This window comes from Heterodontus francisci, chromosome 43 (genome assembly GCF_036365525.1).
Source record: "Heterodontus francisci isolate sHetFra1 chromosome 43, sHetFra1.hap1, whole genome shotgun sequence".
Classification (NCBI taxonomy): Eukaryota; Metazoa; Chordata; class Chondrichthyes; order Heterodontiformes; family Heterodontidae; genus Heterodontus; species Heterodontus francisci.
The window spans coordinates 7632001-7650098 of NC_090413.1; the positions used below are offsets into that span (position 1 = coordinate 7632001).

At 45.0% G+C, this 18098-nt stretch overlaps 1 protein-coding gene across 11 annotated transcripts in view; it reads right to left on the reverse strand.

Moving 5' to 3' along the window:
* The window catches only part of LOC137355582 (EVI5-like protein), a 335643-nt gene that overhangs the window by 73842 nt on the left and 243703 nt on the right, over positions 1 to 18098 (reverse strand). For all 11 annotated transcript variants that reach the window (XR_010970940.1, XM_068020857.1, XM_068020856.1 and 8 more), the window contains 3 exons: positions 17647 to 17787; positions 17242 to 17400; positions 7690 to 7836 (listed from right to left, as the gene is read on the reverse strand). Coding sequence is in view for 10 of the 11 variants with exons in the window: in XM_068020857.1 (XP_067876958.1) it covers positions 7690 to 7836; positions 17242 to 17400; positions 17647 to 17787 (447 nt within the window). In the remaining variant the exon portion in view is untranslated. The remainder of the gene's footprint in view (positions 1 to 7689; positions 7837 to 17241; positions 17401 to 17646; positions 17788 to 18098) is intronic.

Consider the following 18098-nt stretch of genomic DNA (forward strand, 5'->3'; position numbering starts at 1 on the left):
GTTTGCCATCCTGAAAATGACCTATTTATCCCAACTCTGCTTCCTGTCAGCCAATCCTCTATCCATACTAATATATCACCCCCAACACCATGAGCTCTTATCTTGTGCAGTAACCTTTTATATGGCACCTTATCGAATTCCTTTTGGAAATCCAAATACACATCTACTGGTTCCCCTTTATCGACCCTGCTTGTTACATCCTCAAAGAATTCTCAAATTTGGGAAATAGGATTTCCCTTTCATTAAACTATGTTGACGCTGCCTGATTGTATTGTGATTTTCTAGATGTTCTGCTACTACCTCTTTCATAATAGATTCTAGCATTTTCCCTATGAAAGATGTCAGGCTAACTGGCCTACAGTTTCCAGCTTTCTGTCTCCCCCCTTTCTTGAATGGAGACGTTACATTTGCAGTTTTCCATTCCGCTGGGACCTTTCCAGAATCTAGGGAAATTTGGACGATTACAACTAATGCATCCACCATCTCTGCAGTCCTTTCCTTTAAGATCCTCAGATGCAGGCCATCAGGTGCAGGGGATTTGTCAGCTTTTAGTCCCATTAGTATTCCTATTACTTTTTCTCTAGTGATAGGGATTGTTTTACATTTCTCCCTCCCTTTTGCCTCCTGATTTTCTACTATTCTTGGATGCTTTTTATGTATTCTATGAAGATGGATACAAAATATTTGTTCAAAGCCTCTACCATATCCTCGTTTCCCATTAATACCTCAGTATCACCCTCTCCGGGACCAATGCTCACTTTAGCTACTCTTTTCCTTTTTATACATTTGTAGAAGCTTTTACTGTCTGTTTATATATTTCCTGCTAGTTTTCTCTCATACTCCAATTTCTCAATTTTTTTTTTGTCATCTTTTGCTGGTTTCTAACATTTTCCCAATTTTCTGGCCTACCACTAATCTTTGCAGAAGTGTATGCCTTTTCTTTCAATTAACCCTTAACCTCCTGAGCCACAGATGCTGCATCCTTTTCATAGAGTCTTTCTTTCTCAATCTTTGCTGAGAGTTATGAAATTGGCCCTTAAATGTCTGCCACTATTTCTCTACCATCTTACCTTTTAACCCATTTCCCCAGTCCACTTTAGCCAACTCTGTCTTCATACCTTTGTAATTGCCTTTATTTAAGTTTTAGATACTAGTTATGGACCCACATTTCTCACCCTCAAACTGATTGTGAAATTCTATCATGTTATGATCATCCCAGCCTAGAGGATCCTTTACTATGAGGTCTTTAATTAAGCCGGTCTCATTGCACATTACCAGATCCAAAATAGCCTGGCCCCTGGTAGGTTCTAGAATGTATTGTTCGAAGAAACTGTGCTGACTACACTCTTACGAACTCATCTTCCAGGCTACCTTTGTCAATTTGATTTGTCCAATCGATGTGAAGATTAAAATCACCCATGATTATTGCCACACCTTTCTTGCAAGCCCCCAATATTTCTTGATGTTGTTTCGGCCACGTGGTGTGACGTGGGTGGTTCTCATTGTTCAACACGCCACCTGACCATAGATGTATATTTGTATTAGTGTTTGGTCCCTTGGTGTTTTATTTTTCAAATAACCAGACAGCAACAGGTTTTCTATAGGTTTTAAAAGCAGAAAGTCAATTGTTTATTGATCAATACACATTACCTCAAAATAGTCGTAACAGTATCCGCTCACGTATTCGCTTACGCACACACACACGCACATGAGAAGAAACAGATAGAGATGGGAAAGAGGAACGTGGTTTTTTAGTAGAGGAGAAATAAACCTGTTGAATTCTCCGGAGACTCAAGTTCCAGATGGTTGCAGACCTGAAATTATTGTAGATTTCTCTCTTGAATGAAGATTCTGTTGAAGATGGTGGATCACCATCTCTCGCTGCTATATAATGTAATTTTCCCAGCAGGGCATGTGCTTCCTGGCTTGCTGCAATGCCAACTGTTACAAGCAGCTTCACCTTCTGGCTCATTCTCTCTCTGGCTGTCTTTTTTTTTTAAAAAAAGGCAAAACTGTGTCCCTTCTCACCTCCTTTTAGGAGACACTCTGGTTTCTTCCCCAAGGTGATCACATAATGGCCCAAGATGTGGCTACTTCACACGTTCTTTGTTTTAGAAGACGACGACATTCAATTTTGGAATGTTTTAAGGATAGGTATAAGGTGGGTTTCATTAACACTTTTTGGCTTTGAAGATTTGCCCTTTGTCTTTGTCAGACTGTTTGAATACACAAGAGGCTAATTTTTCTTTGGTGGCCATTTTGGACCATTGTTCATTTTTAAAAATAAAGGTTCATTTTTTTTTTAAAGACTAAGTTTGTTTTTTCATAACTCTTCAGAGTCAGTCCATGAATGTTGTATCATCGCTCTTCCGACGTGTCATTTCCCGGCGGAGCAGCAGGAGAAGGTAGCGACTCTTCGGTGGGTGAGTGAAGGCATCAGGAGCTGTGTTTTAAAAGTAAGTACTTACTGTTTTACTTACTGTTTTCCTTGTCTTTGAGTTTCTTTTGGCGCCGGAGGAACCGGAAGCTGGTCGGCAGCGAGGACTCCTGGGTAGGTATTTTCCTTAAAGGTGCGGAGCTCCGTGGACTCGGCCTCATTTCCCGGCGGAGCAGCAGGAGAAGGTAGCGACTCTTCGGTGGGTGAGTGAAGGCATCAGGAGCTGTGTTTTAAAAGTAAGTACTTACTGTTTTACTTACTGTTTTCCTTGTCTTTGAGTTTCTTTTGGCGCCGGAGGAACCGGAAGCTGGTCGGCAGCGAGGACTCCTGGGTAGGTATTTTCCTTAAAGGTGCGGAGCTGAGTAAACCCGAGCCACTACACATGTAGTGTCTCCCACCCATCCTCCTCCTCTAACCTAATAATAAGACCCTTTTTACCCTCCTCCTCTAACCAAAAAGGACTGAGCAGGTAAGCTATTTACTGTTTTTGTTAATATCTATAGTTGTACTTAACTAAGGGGTAATTGAATAAAAGAAATGGCAGCCAGTGTAGTGTATTGCTCCTCCTGCAGAATGTTCGAGGTGAGGGAAACCTCCGGTGGCCCTGCCGACTTCACCTGCTGGAAGTGCATCCGTCTCCAGCTCCTATCAGACCGTGTTAGGGAATTGGAGCTGGAGCTGGATGAACTGAGGATCATTCGGGAAGCTGAGGGGTTGATAGATAGAAGCTACACGGAGGTCGTTACTCCACAAATCAAAGGCAGCTGGGTAACAGTTAGAGGTGGGAAGAGGTCAGTGCAGGGATCTCCTGTGGTCGTTCCCCTCAACAACAAGTATACAGTTTTAGATACTGTTGGGGGGGACGGCCTATCGGGGGCAGGCTGCAGTGACCGGGCCTCTGGCACGGGGTCCTGCACTGTGGCTCAGAAGGGAAGGAGGGAAAATGGGAGAGCACTAGTCATCGGGGACTCGATGGTGAGGAGTACGGACAGGCGGTTCTGTGGGCGCAGGCGAGACGCACGGATGGTTTGTTGCCTCCCTGGTGCCAGGGTCCGTGATGTTTGTGATCGCGTCTTCAGGATCCTTAAAGGGGAGGGGGAGCAGCCAGAGGTCGTGGTGCACATTGGCACCAACGACGTAGGAAGGAAGGGTGGCACAGATGTTAGAAGTGAGTTTAGGGAGTTAGGCTGGAAGCTGAAAGCTCGGACGGACAGAGTTGTTATCTCTGGTTTGTTGCCGGCGCCACGTGATAGTGAGGCTAGGAATAGGGAGAGAGCACAGCTGAACACGTGGCTGCAGGAATGGTGTAGGAGGGAGGGCTTCCAGTTCTTGGATAATTGGACTGCATTCTGGGGAAGATGGGACCTGTTCAAACAGGACGGGCTGCATCTGAACCAGAGGGGCACCAATATCCTGGGAGGGAGGTTTGCTAGTACTGTTCGGGAGGGTTTAAACTAGTTTGGGAGGGGGATGGGAACCGGACTTGTAATCCAGGGACCAGTGGGTCCACTCAGAAAGACAAAGAGTGTAGTGAGGTATTGGGGAAGGTAGCACTGTCACAGAGGACAGATGGGCACGGAGAAGGGTTAAAGTGCGTATACTTCAACGCAAGAAGCATCAGGAATAAGGTGAGTGAATTGAAGGCGTGGATGGGCACTTGGGACTACGATGTTGTGGCCATCACTGAAACGTGGATAGGTGAGGGGGAGGAATGGTTTTTGGAGGTACCTGGTTATAGATGTTTTCATAAGATTAGGAATGGTGGTAAAAGAGGTGGGGGGGTGGCATTGTTAGTTAGAAATAGTGTAACAACTGCTGAAAGAATTTTCGAGGAGGATCTGCCGACTGAGGCACTGTGGGTTGAGGTCAGGAACAGGAAAGGAGCAGTCACCTTGATGGGAGTTTTCTATCGGCCCCCCAATAGCAGCAGGGAGGTGGAAGAGCAGATTGGGAAACAGATTTTGGAAAGGAGCAGAAGTCACAGGGTAGTAATTATGGGGGATTTCAACTTCCCAAATATTGATTGGCAACTCTTTAGATCGAATAGTTTGGATGGGGTAGTGTTTGTGCAGTATGTCCAGGAAGCTTTTCTGACTCAGTATGTAGACTGCCCGACCAGAGGGGAGGCAATATTGGATTTGGTACTAGGTAATGAACCAGGGCAAGTGATAGAGCTGTTGGTGGGCGAGCACTTTGGAGATAGTGATCACAATTCTGTAGCATTCACTGTGGTAATGGAGAGGGATAGGTATGTGCAACAGGGCAAGGTTTACAATTGGGGGAAGGGTAGATATGATGCTGTCAGGCAGGAACTGAGGAGCATAAGTTGGGAGCATATGCTGGCAGGGAAGGGCACGGTCGAAATGTGGAACTTTTTCAAGGAGCAGATAGTAGGGGCCATTGATAAGCATGTCCCTGTCAGACAGGGAAGGGATGGTCATGTGAGGGAACCGTGGTTGACAAGAGAGGTTGAGAGTCTTGTTAGGAAGAAGAAGGATGCGTATATAAAGTTGAGGAAAAAGGGCACAGGCATAGCTCTGGAGGGATACAAGATGGCCAGGAAGGATCTGAAGAAAGGGATTAGGAGAGCTAAGAGAGGGCATGAAAAATGCTTGGCGGGTAGGATAAAAGAAAACCCCAAGGCCTTTTACGCGTATGTCAGAAATATGAGGATGACTAGGGGGACCATAGGTCCGGTCAAGGACAATAGCGGGAGACTGTGTGTTGAGCCGGAAGAGATAAGTGAGGTTTTGAATGAGTACTTCTCTTCGGTATTTACGAATGAGAAGGGGTGTATTACTGAAGAGGACGGTGTGAAACAGACTGGTAAGCTCGAGGAAGTGCTCGTTAGGAGGGAAGATGTGTTGGGGTTTTTGAATAACTTGAAGATAGACAAGTCTCCCGGGCCTGACGGGGTATATCCAAGGATGTTATGGGAAGCAAGGGATGAAATTGCAGAGCCGCTGGCAATGATCTTTTCATCTTCTCTGCTGACGGGGGTGGTACCAGGTGATTGGAGGGTGGCAAATGTTGTGCCCCTGTTCAAGAAAGGGAATAGGAACAACCCTGGGAATTACAGGCCAGTTAGTCTTACTTCGGTGGTAGGCAAGTTGATGGAAAAGGTGCTGAGGGATAGGATTTCTGAGCATCTGGAAAGACACTGCTTGATTCGGGACAGTCAGCACGGTTTTGTGAGGGGTAGGTCTTGCCTCACAAGCCTGATTGAATTCTTTGAGCAGGTGACCAAGCAAGTGGATGAGGGTAAACCAGTGGATGTGGTGTACATGGATTTTAGTAAGGCATTTGATAAGGTCCCCCATGGTAGACTTATGGAGAAAGTCAGGAGGCATGGGATAGTGGGGAATGTGGCCAGTTGGATTAAGAATTGGCTAACTGATAGAAGGCAGAGAGTGGTCTTAGATGGTAAATACTCAGCCTGGAGCCCAGTTACCAGTGGCGTGCCGCAGGGATCAGTTCTGGGTCCTCTCCTGTTTGTGATTTTTATTAACGACTTGGATGAGGAAGTCGAAGGGTGGGTCAGTAAATTTGCAGATGATACAAAGGTTGGTGGAGTTGTGGATACCGAGGAGGGCTATTGTCGTCTGCAAAGGGACTTGGATAGGTTGCAGTGCTGGGCTGAAAAGTGGCAGATGGAGTTTAACCCTGAAAAGTGTGAGGTCGTCCATTTTGGAAGGACAAACATGAATGCAAAATACTGGGTTAACGGTAGGGTTCTTGGGCATGTGGAGGAGCAGAGAGACCTTGGGGTCTATGTGCATAGATCATTGAAAGTTGCAACTCAAGTGGATAGGGCTGTGAAGAAGGCATATGGGGTGTTAGCGTTCATTAGCAGAGGGATTGAATTTAAGAGCCGTGAGGTGATGATGCAGCTGTACAGGACCTTGGTAAGGCCTCATTTGGAGTACTGTGTGCAGTTCTGGTCGCCTCATTTTAGGAAGGATGTGGAAGCCTTGGAGAGGGTGCAGAGGAGATTTACCAGGATGTTGCCTGGAATGGAGAATAAGTCTTACGAGGAAAGGCTGAACATTCTAGGCCTCTTCTCATTAGAAAGGAGAAGGATGAGGGGTGACATGATAGAGGTTTATAAGATGATCAGGGGAATAGATAGGGTAGACAGTCAGAAACTTTTTCCCCGGGTGGAGCAAAGCGTTACAAGGGGTCATAAATTTAAGGTGAAGGGTGGGAGATATAAGGGGGATGTCAGGGGAAGGTTCTTTACCCAGAGAGTGGTCGAGGCATGGAATGCCTTGCCCGGGGAAGTTGTTGAGTCAGAAACTTTAGGGACTTTCAAAAGGCTTTTGGATAGGTATATGGATAAAGGAGAATGATGGGGTATAGATTAAATTGTCCTTGACAGAGGACAAAGGATCGGCACAACATTGTGGGCCGAAGGGCCTGTTCTGTGCTGTATGTTCTATGTTCTATGTGTATGACACTTGATGTATACTCTGTCCTACAGTGTAGCTACTGGTAGGCGGCCTATAAACTACTCCCACTGATGACTTCTTCCTTTCCTGTTCTATATCTCCACCCAAACTGATTCTACATCTTGATCTCCTGAACTAAGATCCTTTCTCACTATTGTACTGATCTCATCCTTTATTAATAGATATCTGCACTCCTCCAAATGTAGCTTTTTGTGCATCTCTGATTTTAATTGCTCAACCATTGGTGACTGTGCCTTTAGCTGCTTAGGCCTTAAGCTCTGGAATTCCCTCACTAAACTTCTCTGCCTCACTACAACTCTCTCTCTCCTCCTTAAAAAGCTCCTTAAATCCTACCTTTAACCAAGCTTTTAGTCATCTGTCCTAACATCTCCTTATGTGGCTGGATGTCCAAAATATATTCATGAATAATGCTCTTAAGTGCCTCAAGACATTTTGCTACATTAAAGGTGCTATATAAATGCAAGTTTTTGGACTGGCTGCAGGGTTTTGTATGATCAGAATGAGGCATGGCCATGTCTGGTGATTTCCTGTTAAGGTTGGGTTTTGATGAACATTGACAGAGTTTGGCTACATGAAGCTCTGATATTTTCATGTCAAAGCTGACAAATGAAACATAGCCAGTATCTGTCTGTTTACGTTGCACTCAGCATTTTCTCAAAATGCTTAGAATTTCTCCACACTCCACTTTTCCACCATGTTGACCTGTGCCTGACTTGGAATAAAATCTATTTTGTTGAATGGACCAAGGTGATGCATTAGAGAGCTGATTTAGAAAATACTTGCCTTACAATCCACCTCGGCTTGTTTGCGCCTGGTCTCACTGAGCTGAGTCTGCAGTCCTTTGTTCTGTGCTGTGATGTACTGAAGTTTATCCTGCAGACCGGTATAAGCCTGTTCCGTTCGGTTCAGAAGGCTGCTATTTACTTGGTTCTGAGTAGAGAATCAAAGTTTTTCCATTAAAACAGGCATGGAGGTTCATGTGCATAGATCTTTGCAGGTGGCCATACGTATTCAGAGAATAGTTAACAAAGCATATGGGATCTTGGGCTTCAAATAGAGGTAGCGTACAAAAGCAGGGAAGATAGGGCAGCACAGTGGTGCAGTGGTTAGCACCACAGCCTCACAGCTACAGGGACCCGGGTTCAATTCTGGGTACTGCCTGTGCGGAGTTTGCAAGTTCTCCGTGACCGCGTGGGTTTTCGCCAGGTGCTCCGGTTTCCTCCCACAGGTTGATAGGTAAATTGGCCATTGTAAATTGCCCCTAATGTAGGTAGGTGGTAAAGAATATGGGATTACTGCAGGGTTAGTATAAATAGGTGGTTGTTGGTCGGCACAGACTCGATGTGCCGAAGGGCCTGTTTCAGTGCTGTATCTCAAAATAAATAAAAAATAAATATGCTGAACCATTATAAAGCTCGCAATAGGCCACAACTATAATATTGCATCCAGCTCTGATCTTCACACTTTAGGAAGGATGTGAAGGTCCATGAAAGGAGGCAGAGGAGATTTACCAGAACAGTTCCAGGGAAGAGGGATTTCAGTTAGGTTGGAGAAACTAGGGTTGTTTGCCTTGGAGCAAAGGAGATTGAGGGAAGATTTGACAGATGTGTACAAGATCCTGACAAGTTTATATAAGGTAGACAAAGAAAAGCTTTTCCAATTAGCTGATGGTACAAGCCTTAGGGGACACAGATTTAAGGTTCTGAGCAAGAGATACAGTGGGGGAGGTGGAATGTGAGGAAGAGCAAGTGGTAATGGCCTGGATCTCACTACTTATGAAGGTGTTGGAAGAGGAGACGATCAATGATTTCAAAAGGAAATTGAATGGCACTGTGGAAAATAAATTTGAAGGGCTACAGCGTTAGAATGGGGGAATGGGACTAACTGGATTGCTCTAGAGAGCCGGCATCAATTCGATACACTGAATGGCCTCCTTCTGTGCTGTAATACTCTGATTTTATGCACAGACACAAGCAGTAGAAACCTGAAATAATTAAACACTAGATCACAAGTCAGAACTGCTCAAAATTGGAGCAACATGCTACGTCAAACTACCATCTCCAGTAGATTTTATGAGTTACTTTCATCATTTATTTTTCCCCATCTACAAGGTGTCTGGGTCTGTGCAACTCAGAACTTGGATGTGGGAAGCACAGAAGGTTTCACTCTTATTAAGAAGTTAAATAAATGGTGCTTGCAAGGTGCAATTATTACCGGCCGTTCCTGGACATCCTCCCAGCACCAACTGCAGGAAATGGATGCCAAAAATTAGAACTTCGGAAAGGTTCAGCTATTTCTGGCAGGATGAGGTTGGCAAACTCACATCCTTATAAGGACAGACCTGCAGTTCAGATTTTTAAATAAAAACCCTACGTAAACAACCTGTTGTATCTAATACGCAGGAGATATATCACTTAGTCACTCAAAACTCACTCCAGTAGACAGCCGATGCATATTTTCTGCGATATGACATTGAGATATTACATTGACATTTAAAGATAAGCAAAAAACTCTGACAAAGATTTTCTGAAATGTCAAGTGTTATGTACTTTTAACTTCCTGTTGCTAGTTAGTTGCCTCAAGGTAGACAGATCAGTGTGCACTTCAGGCTGTAAACAGGATAAAATGTATGAATTGGCCAAAATTATATTTATTGAGCTGTAAATATTACATAGCTGCACATGGAGAATAGCTCAACAATCATTTTATCAGATGCTGACTGAGGGAAGCTAACTGCCACTGAGATTATGGTACACAAAGACAATATCTCACGCTGGTTAGGCCACATCTGGAATATTGTGTACAGTTCTGGTCACCACATTACAGGAAAGACATACTTGCTCTGGAGTGAGTACAGAGGAGATTTACAAGAATGTTGTCAGGGTTCAAAAGTTGCAGCTATGAAGAAAGATTGGATAGGCTAGGGTTGTTTTCCTTCAAACAGAGGAGGCTGAGGGGTCACTTAATAGAGGTGTACAAAATTATGAGTGGCCTAGATAGAGGAGACAGGAAGGACCTGTTTCCCCTAGCAGAGGGGTCAATTACCAGGGGGCACAGATTTAAGGTGATTGGTAGAAGGATTTAAGGGAACATGAGGAAAAACATTTTCACCCAGAGGGCAGTGGGTGTCTGAAATTCACTGCCAGTATCAGTGGTGGAGGCAGAAACTTTCAATTCTTTTAAAAGGTACCTGGACATGCACCTGAAGTGCTGCAAGCTGCAAGGCTATGGACCAGGTGCTGGAGGGCTTAGATTGAACGGCTAGTTTCTTTTTTTTTTCTTCTTGGCTGGCACGGACATGACTGGCTGAATGGCCTCCTTCTGTGCCGTAATTTTTCTATGGTTCTAGCTGCAGGCAAGACGCTGCACGTTTCAGTTTTCAAAACAAAGTTGAATCTGCAGGCTGACGTAGCATTGTTTACCCCTGACCCACCACCAGGTAAACTGACAGGGGCAAGACACGCCCAAAGACTGTGGATTTCAGCTGAGAATGTCACTTAGGTCCTGTCTGTCACCCAGTAAAGTATCCACCTGTGCCTCTGCCCATTAAACCATATGGGTTGTTTGGAGACTTTAAACTCTGGATTAAATCTGGACTTGGGTCACTGGCACAGTCCAAAGTCACAGAGGGTTATTGTTGTGGGATTACACACCCTTATGAATGAACATAACTCACTGAATCAGATTCTATTTTTGCAGCAGATTTTGATCTGAAAAGCTTTTTGGAACTGGTGAGGGCATCATCATAGTTTGGAGAGAGTAGTAGGGACCAAATCAGCCACTGCCGTGAACCTATAGGAGTTTTTAAGGGTTCGGTCTGCTGGGAAAAAGTGGGCTCCATGCCATCTCCCCAGTTGCTGACTTGGATCCTGTTTAATACTTACTTATATCCACGAGGGGGTCTCTACAGAGCCAAGAAACTACTGAGGAATCTCACTATATCTGTGGCTATTTAGGTGGTTCTTCAGGTTATCACAACACATATTTTGGATGTCTTAGAGGCCCATGGAATAATGAGAAAGGCACAATCAGGCTTTCATTCTCAGGGGACAGGATATGGTGTTTTTATTGGAGACTACAGGGATGCAAGTCTTCGGGGATCCCATTTACCCTTGTAATGCCGAAAGTAAGGCTTTTGACTCAAACATTATGCAAGAAGCAGGGATTTATGGGAGTATAAAGGCCAAATCTCAGATTTTATGTGGGATGTTCAAATTTTGTAAAAATTCATTCTCAGGATGTGGGCATCACTGGCGAGGCCAGCATTTATTGCCCACCCCTAACTGCCCTTTAGGTGGTGGTGGTGAGCCACCATCTTGAATCGTTGTCGTCCATGTTGTGTAGGTACACGAGCAGTGCTGTTCGGAAGAGAGTTCCTTGACTGTTACGGAGTCAAAAATCTGGAACAGCAACATAGTTCCAAGTCAGGATGGTGTGTGGCTTGGAGGGGAAGTTGCAGGTGGTGGTGTTCCCATGCATTTGCTGCCCTTGTACTGGGCGGTACAGGTTGCGGGTTTGGAAGGTGCTGCAGACAGTACACTCTGCTGCCACTGTACGTCTGTGGCAGAGAGTGTGAATGTTAAAGGTGATGGATGGGAAGCCGATCAAGAGGACTGCTTTGTCCTGGATGGTGTTGAGCTTCTTCAGTGTTGTCGGAGCTGTACTTATCCAGGCAAGTGGAGAGTATTACATCACGCTCCTGACTTGTGCCTTGTAGATGGTGGACAGGCTTTGGGGAGTTAGGTGAGTTACTCACTGCAGAATTCCCAGCCTCTGACCTGCTCTTGTAGCCACAGTATTTATATGGTTGCTCCAGTTCAGTTGCTGATCAATGATGACCTCCAGGATGTTGTTGGTGGCGGATTCAGTGATGGTAATGCCTTCGAACATCAAGGGGAGATCGTTAGATTCTCTCTTAGTGGAGATGGACATTGCCAGGCACTTATGTGGCACGAATGTTATTTGCCACTTATCAGCCCAAGCCTAAATTTGTCCAGTCACAGACTTCTTCAGTATCCAAGGCGACGTGAATGGTACTGAAAACTGCGAAAAATCCCCACTTCTGACCTTATGATGGAAAGGTGATCATTGATGAAGCAGCTGAAGATGGTTGGGACGAGGACACTATCCTGAAGAACTCCTGCAGTAATGCCCTGGGACTGAGATGATTGGCCTCCAACAACCGCAACCATCATCCTTTGAACTCGGTATGACCCCTGATTCCCACTGACTTGAATTTTGCCAAGTCAAATGCTGCCTTGAGGTCAAGGGCAGTCACTCTCATCTCACCTCTGAAATTCAGCTCTTTCATCCAAGTCTGGTCCAAGGCTGTAATGAGATCACGAGCTGAGTGGCCCTTGCAGAATGCAAACTGGGCATCAGTGATCAGGTTATTGCTGAGTTATTGCTGCTTGATAGCACTGTCTATGACACCTTCCATCACTTTGCTGATGACTGAGAGTAGACGGACAGGGTGGCAATTAGCTGGATTTGATTTTTTCCTGCTTTTTGTGGACAGAACATACCTGGGTAATTTTCCACATTTTCGGGTAGATGACAATGTTGCAGTTCTACTGGAACAGCGAGAAACAGAAAATAGGAGCAGGCGTAGGCCATTCGGCCCTTCGAGCCTGCTCCGCCATTCATTATGATCATGGCTGATCATCCAACTCAGTAACCTGTTCCCGCTTTCTCCCCATACCCTTTGATCCCTTTAGACCCGAGAGCTATATCTAACTCCTTCTTGAAAATATACATTGTTTTGGCCTCAACTGCTTTCTGTGGTAGCGAATTCCTGAAAGGTTTACCCAGTGTCCTTAGACTACGACCCCTGGTTCTGGACTCCCCATCATCGGGAACATCCTTCCTGCATCTACCCTGTGAAGTCCTGTTAGAATTTATAGGTTTCTATAAGATCACCCCCCTCACTCTTCTGAACTCCAGCTGACCTAATCCTAACTGACTCAATCTCTCCTCATACGTCAGACCTGCCATCCCAGGAATCAGTCTGGTAAACCTTCGCTGCACTCCCTCTATAGCAAGAACATCCTTCCTCAGATAAGGAGACCAAAACTGCACACAATATTCCAGGTGTGGCCTCACCAAGGCCCTGTAAAATTGCAGCAAGACATCCCTGCTTGGTTCGGTGTGAGGCTAGCTCTGGAGCACAAACCTTTAGTACTGCAGTCGAAATATTATCAGGGCCCATAGTCTTTACTGTATCCAGTGCCTTCAGCCATTTCTCTATATCATGTATAATAAATCGAATTGGCTGAAGACTGGCATCTGTGATGTTGGGGGCTTCAAGAGGAGGCAGAGATGATCATCCACTGGGCACTTCTGGCTGAAGATTGTTACAAATGTTTCAGCCATGCCTTTTGCACTCATGCACTGGGCTCCCCCCCCCATCATTGAGAATGGGATGTTTATGGAGCCTCCTGTTTAATTTTCCCCACCATTCACGACTTGATGATGGTAATGGTAGAGTGAAGGACATACCAGACCATGAAATGATAGATTCTGGCTGAATACAATTCTGTTGCTGCTGATGGCCCACAGCATCTCATGGATCCCAATTTTGAGTTGCTAGATCTATTCTGAATCTATCCCATTTAGCACACAATACAACGGAGGGTATCCCTCAGTGTTTTGGAGACAGGACTTTGTCTCCATAGGGACTGTGCAGTGGTTATTCCTACCAAAACTGTCATGGACATGGCATCTGCGACAAGTAGATTGGTGAGGGTGAGGTCAAGTAGGTTTTTCCCTCCTTTTGGTGCTCTCACCACCTGCCCAGGCACAGTCTGGCAGATATGCCCTTCAGGACTGACTGGCTCGGTCAGTAATGGTGCTATCGAAATACCCTTGATGATGGACAAAGTCTCTCACCCAGAGTACATTCTGTGGCCTTGCTATCCTCAGTGCTTCTTCCAAGTGATGTTCAACACGGAGGAGTACTGATTCATCAGCTGAGGTAGGTGGTACTCAGCAGTTTCTTGCCCATGTTTGGCAAGATGCCATGAGACTTCATGGAGTCCAGAGTCAATGTTGAGGTCTCCAAGGGCCACTCGTATACCGCTATGCCGCCACTTCTGTTCTGTCCGTGGGACAGGACATACCCAGGGATAGTGATAGAGGAGTCTGGGACGTTTGCTGTAAAGGTCTGATTCCGACATTATGACTATGTCAGCCTGTTGCTTGGCTCATCTGTGGAACAGCTCTCCCAATTTTGACACAAGTCCTCAGATGCTAGCGAGGAGGACTTTGAAGGGTTGACTGAGCAGGGTGTTCCTTTGTCGTTTCCAGTGCCTAAATCAATGCCCCATCCAGTTTTATTCTTTTTTGATTTTGTACCTTCACAATCTGTGTACGGTGGTTGGGAATGTCAAAGAAGTGAGGCAACAGCATCTACTACAATTCATCCTAGTCACTGCCTCCATTCAGTGAGTACATAGGAAGAGTAGGAGGCCATTTAGTCTCTCGAGCCTGTTTCGCCATTCAATGAGATCATGGCAGATCTGCGACCTAACTCCATTTACCCACCTTTGCTCCATATCCGTAATACCTTTGGTTAACTGATATCTATCCATCTCATTTGAAATTAACAACTCATTTCGCATCAACTGCCATTTGCAGGAGAGAGTTCCAAACTTCCACCATCCTTTGTGCATAGAAGTGTTTCCTAATTTCACTCCCGATAGGTCTGACTCTAATTTTTTGGCAATGCCCCCTCATCCGAGACTCACTGACATCACAAAGATGACTTTGTCTGCTCCTCTGATTAGCTCTCGGTTGAAATTGGATATTTTGTATGCTAAAGATACAAGGTAAATGCAAGTTGGAGAACTGTCTGCTCTGGTTGTTTCTGAAATATCAATGCAGTTACCTGGGGATCTAGTGTGCTGTGCTCAACATCTAGAGTCATGTCTAATATGAGGCAGTGATGATGATTCAGTCCTCTTTCCCCTCCCCAAGTCTGCCATTATAGCTTTTAATGGCTCAAGAGGACAACATTCAAGAGTTGCTGCCCCAATCATTAATGCTGGTCAACTGCACTTGCACACAGTTCTTAGGGACCACACAGAAGGGGCAAAGGGCATTTTAGTCCTTCCCAATGTAGCTTAGGTTTGTGATGTACAAGACACACATCCAAATAGCCCACCATGGTCCAGAGTTCTCGGCATACAACAGGAGGCTTCTCTTTGACCTATGTGCATAATCAAACCCATGAGGTGATTTCTGACGAAAAAGGGCATCTACTGCAGGAAGAAAGGGCTACGGCCAACACTGACTTGAGAACAAGTTCCCTAGATGATCAAACCCAGGTTTGTTTCTTTGCCAAAATCCTTAACAGTTTGTGACTGCCTACAGTGGACTTGGATGTTCAGAACAGCAAGGTGGCAAGCAGTACTATTTAAGTTCTTCCATCATACTGAAGACAGATATCTTCCACCCAGGAAATGCGTTGGCTTGCAATGAGAGCTGCTGGAAGACTGGGAGAGAGAGCATGTTTTTGTACACCCGAGCTCAATGCCTATAATTGTGGTAAACAGTTGAATGTGCACACCGCCAACTAATGGAATCATCTGTGAAAGAGGTCTGGCATGTATCTGTGCTGGGATCAGCAGGATAGTGGCATGGGCCTCACACATTTTATGTTGCTTTGAGGAGTTCCTCCTCTTCACTTAGCAACAAACCCAATGCATCAGTTGTTTAACGTCTAGTAACAATCCTCCTATAGGGATGGGGATGCAAGGTAAGTGGCGTCTCTGTAGCATTGAGGTGGCTCCAAGGCAATACTCATCAATGGATAATTAGAAGTAAATCAATCCCTTGTGGTGGAATAGATACCCAAAGCCTGACAGGCAAGTATGCAGAGCTCCAGTTTGATGATTGAGCAGCCAACTCATTAATGGTGGCTACAGGGTTAGATCAGTCACTGGGATTCTTCCCATTCAGCCCTAGGTAACCCTGCAAGTTGCAAGCCTGGACAAACCATGGGAAAGTTACCAGTGTTCTGTGCTGGTAACTCCAATGGGGTAGAATTTCAACAAATTTCACCCAAAATTGTGCTAGTTTTGGAGAAATGTTTGTCCCCCCCCCCCCACCCCTCAAGTTTCTGCTCAAACTTATAAGATCTGCCATGAACTAGCGTAATCAGGCAGCGTTTTAGAACAGAATTTAAAAAAATAAAATAGTGTTGTTTAATACAGCTGAAAATGGGTTTCACAAAAAAAAGCACTTTAAATGAGCATCATTAGTCCACCATCTGAGAGAAAGCTGATTTTAAATAACCGAAAATCTCAAAAAATATACAGAACATTTGCTAGTTATATTGGTGTAGACAATTTTAGTAAATCAAAAAATTACATTCTAAAAGCTTTTTGCGTGCAATTATTAGTGTTCATTTGGTCAAAAGAACCAGCTCACAATTTAGGAGCCTCCTCCAAGGCCTGTAAATAGTCACAATTAGCGGAAACTCCCAAAGGGTGGGGGAGATTGAGTGACAGCAACTCTACCCTCATCCCTACAGTGCGGGCAGGAGAGTGAGGCTGAGTCATGGCAACTATACCTCTCCACTACCACAGTGAGGGTAGGGGAGAATGTGACAGCAATGCTATCCTGGCGTTCTCAAATGCATTGAAAGGCGTTGAACTGTGAGCTAAATGTCAGGATCACCTTAAACTGGAACTCTCCCCATCACAGCAGTAGAGAATACTTGATAGCTGTAATCAGATTAAGCAGTCAAGACAATGACAAAACCTGAGAGAAGCTGGAGCCCTGATGTGCACTTATGCTAGTGTTCATCATTTATGGGTACAGGGAGGCCTGGATTAATGATCTGGAGACACGAGTTCAAATCCCACCACAGCAGCTGGGGAATTTAAATTTAATTAAATAAATCTGAACTAAAATAAAAATGGTGATCACGAAACTACCTGGTCTGGCCTTCAGACCAACAGCCTTAACTCAACTGCACCCTGAAATAGCCTCACAAGCCACTCAATTATATCCAAGGCAGTGACTTACCTTCTCGAGGGCAATTAGGGATGATCAACAAATACAGGCCTTGCCAGCAATGCCCATATCGTGTGAAAGATAAAAACAATTCTGTAGAATGACCATGTGATTTTAGCTTTCCGCTTCAGTTTTTTTGTTATGAGTTACTGACAGCCAACTGCACCTGCTAATCACACTAACACTAGGGATCCCCATTTTATATTACTGCATTAACAGCCTCTATATAATGCAGACAAATGACTTCGAGCTATGGTCTTGTGGATTGAGTTTCTAACCAGTAATTACATCCAGTGCACCTGGACTTTGCGCCAGTACCTGTGTCTCCAGTTCCAGTACTTTGTGCCTTAGCTCTCGCAATTCGGCCTGAGCCTGGGCTTCACTAAACCGCACCGTCATCAGCTCATTGTGCAGCTCATTTGTGGCATTCTTCCTCGGAGAATCCTTCCATCGACCTCCAGTTCTTGCATGGTGTCGCTGAAAGTATTTCAGTATAGCATGAGAGCTGCTCAAGAACAGTTTAGAACATTTAAATGTGGACTATGTACTCTGCTGGCCTGGTGCAGTTTTATGTGAAAGTTGCTTTCATTTTTTGAAGCATATAATTATGCGCTTATACTGTCTGAAACATATACAATCAGCGACATAAGAATTACATACAGAACTGATGACAGCAACAGCACACATGGCAGGAAGATCCACACACAGACAGAGCTTGCTTACCTGCCAGTGCTCATCCAAATCCTTCACCTTTTGGTGCAGCTCTTTCATAGAAGTCACTGCCTCTGCCTCACGCAGTTTTAGAGCATTTAGTTCCTCCTGCAGCCGTACCACGTTATTCTCATCAGGGAGTGAGTTGTTTCTCTGGAATTAAATCAATTGAGGTGGTTTAAAAAAAGGTTCATCCAGCCTAAAGACAACTGCACCACCAGAAGTTATTGATAGCTTTCCTGAAACTCTCCTCCCCCAACTCATGTATCTCAGTATCAAACAGAAAGCAGGTGACCTTCTCCTTGGTGTCTGCCACTCCCATTCTTAAATCGGCTGCTGGGAGTTAATGAGGAAACTCGGGAAACGTGACCTGCCAATCTTTACCCCCTTCAGGGAAGCAGCTTGCCTCTGCCAAGCACTCTCTCCCCCTTCTCCCGACAACCCCGCACTGAATGGACTGCAAA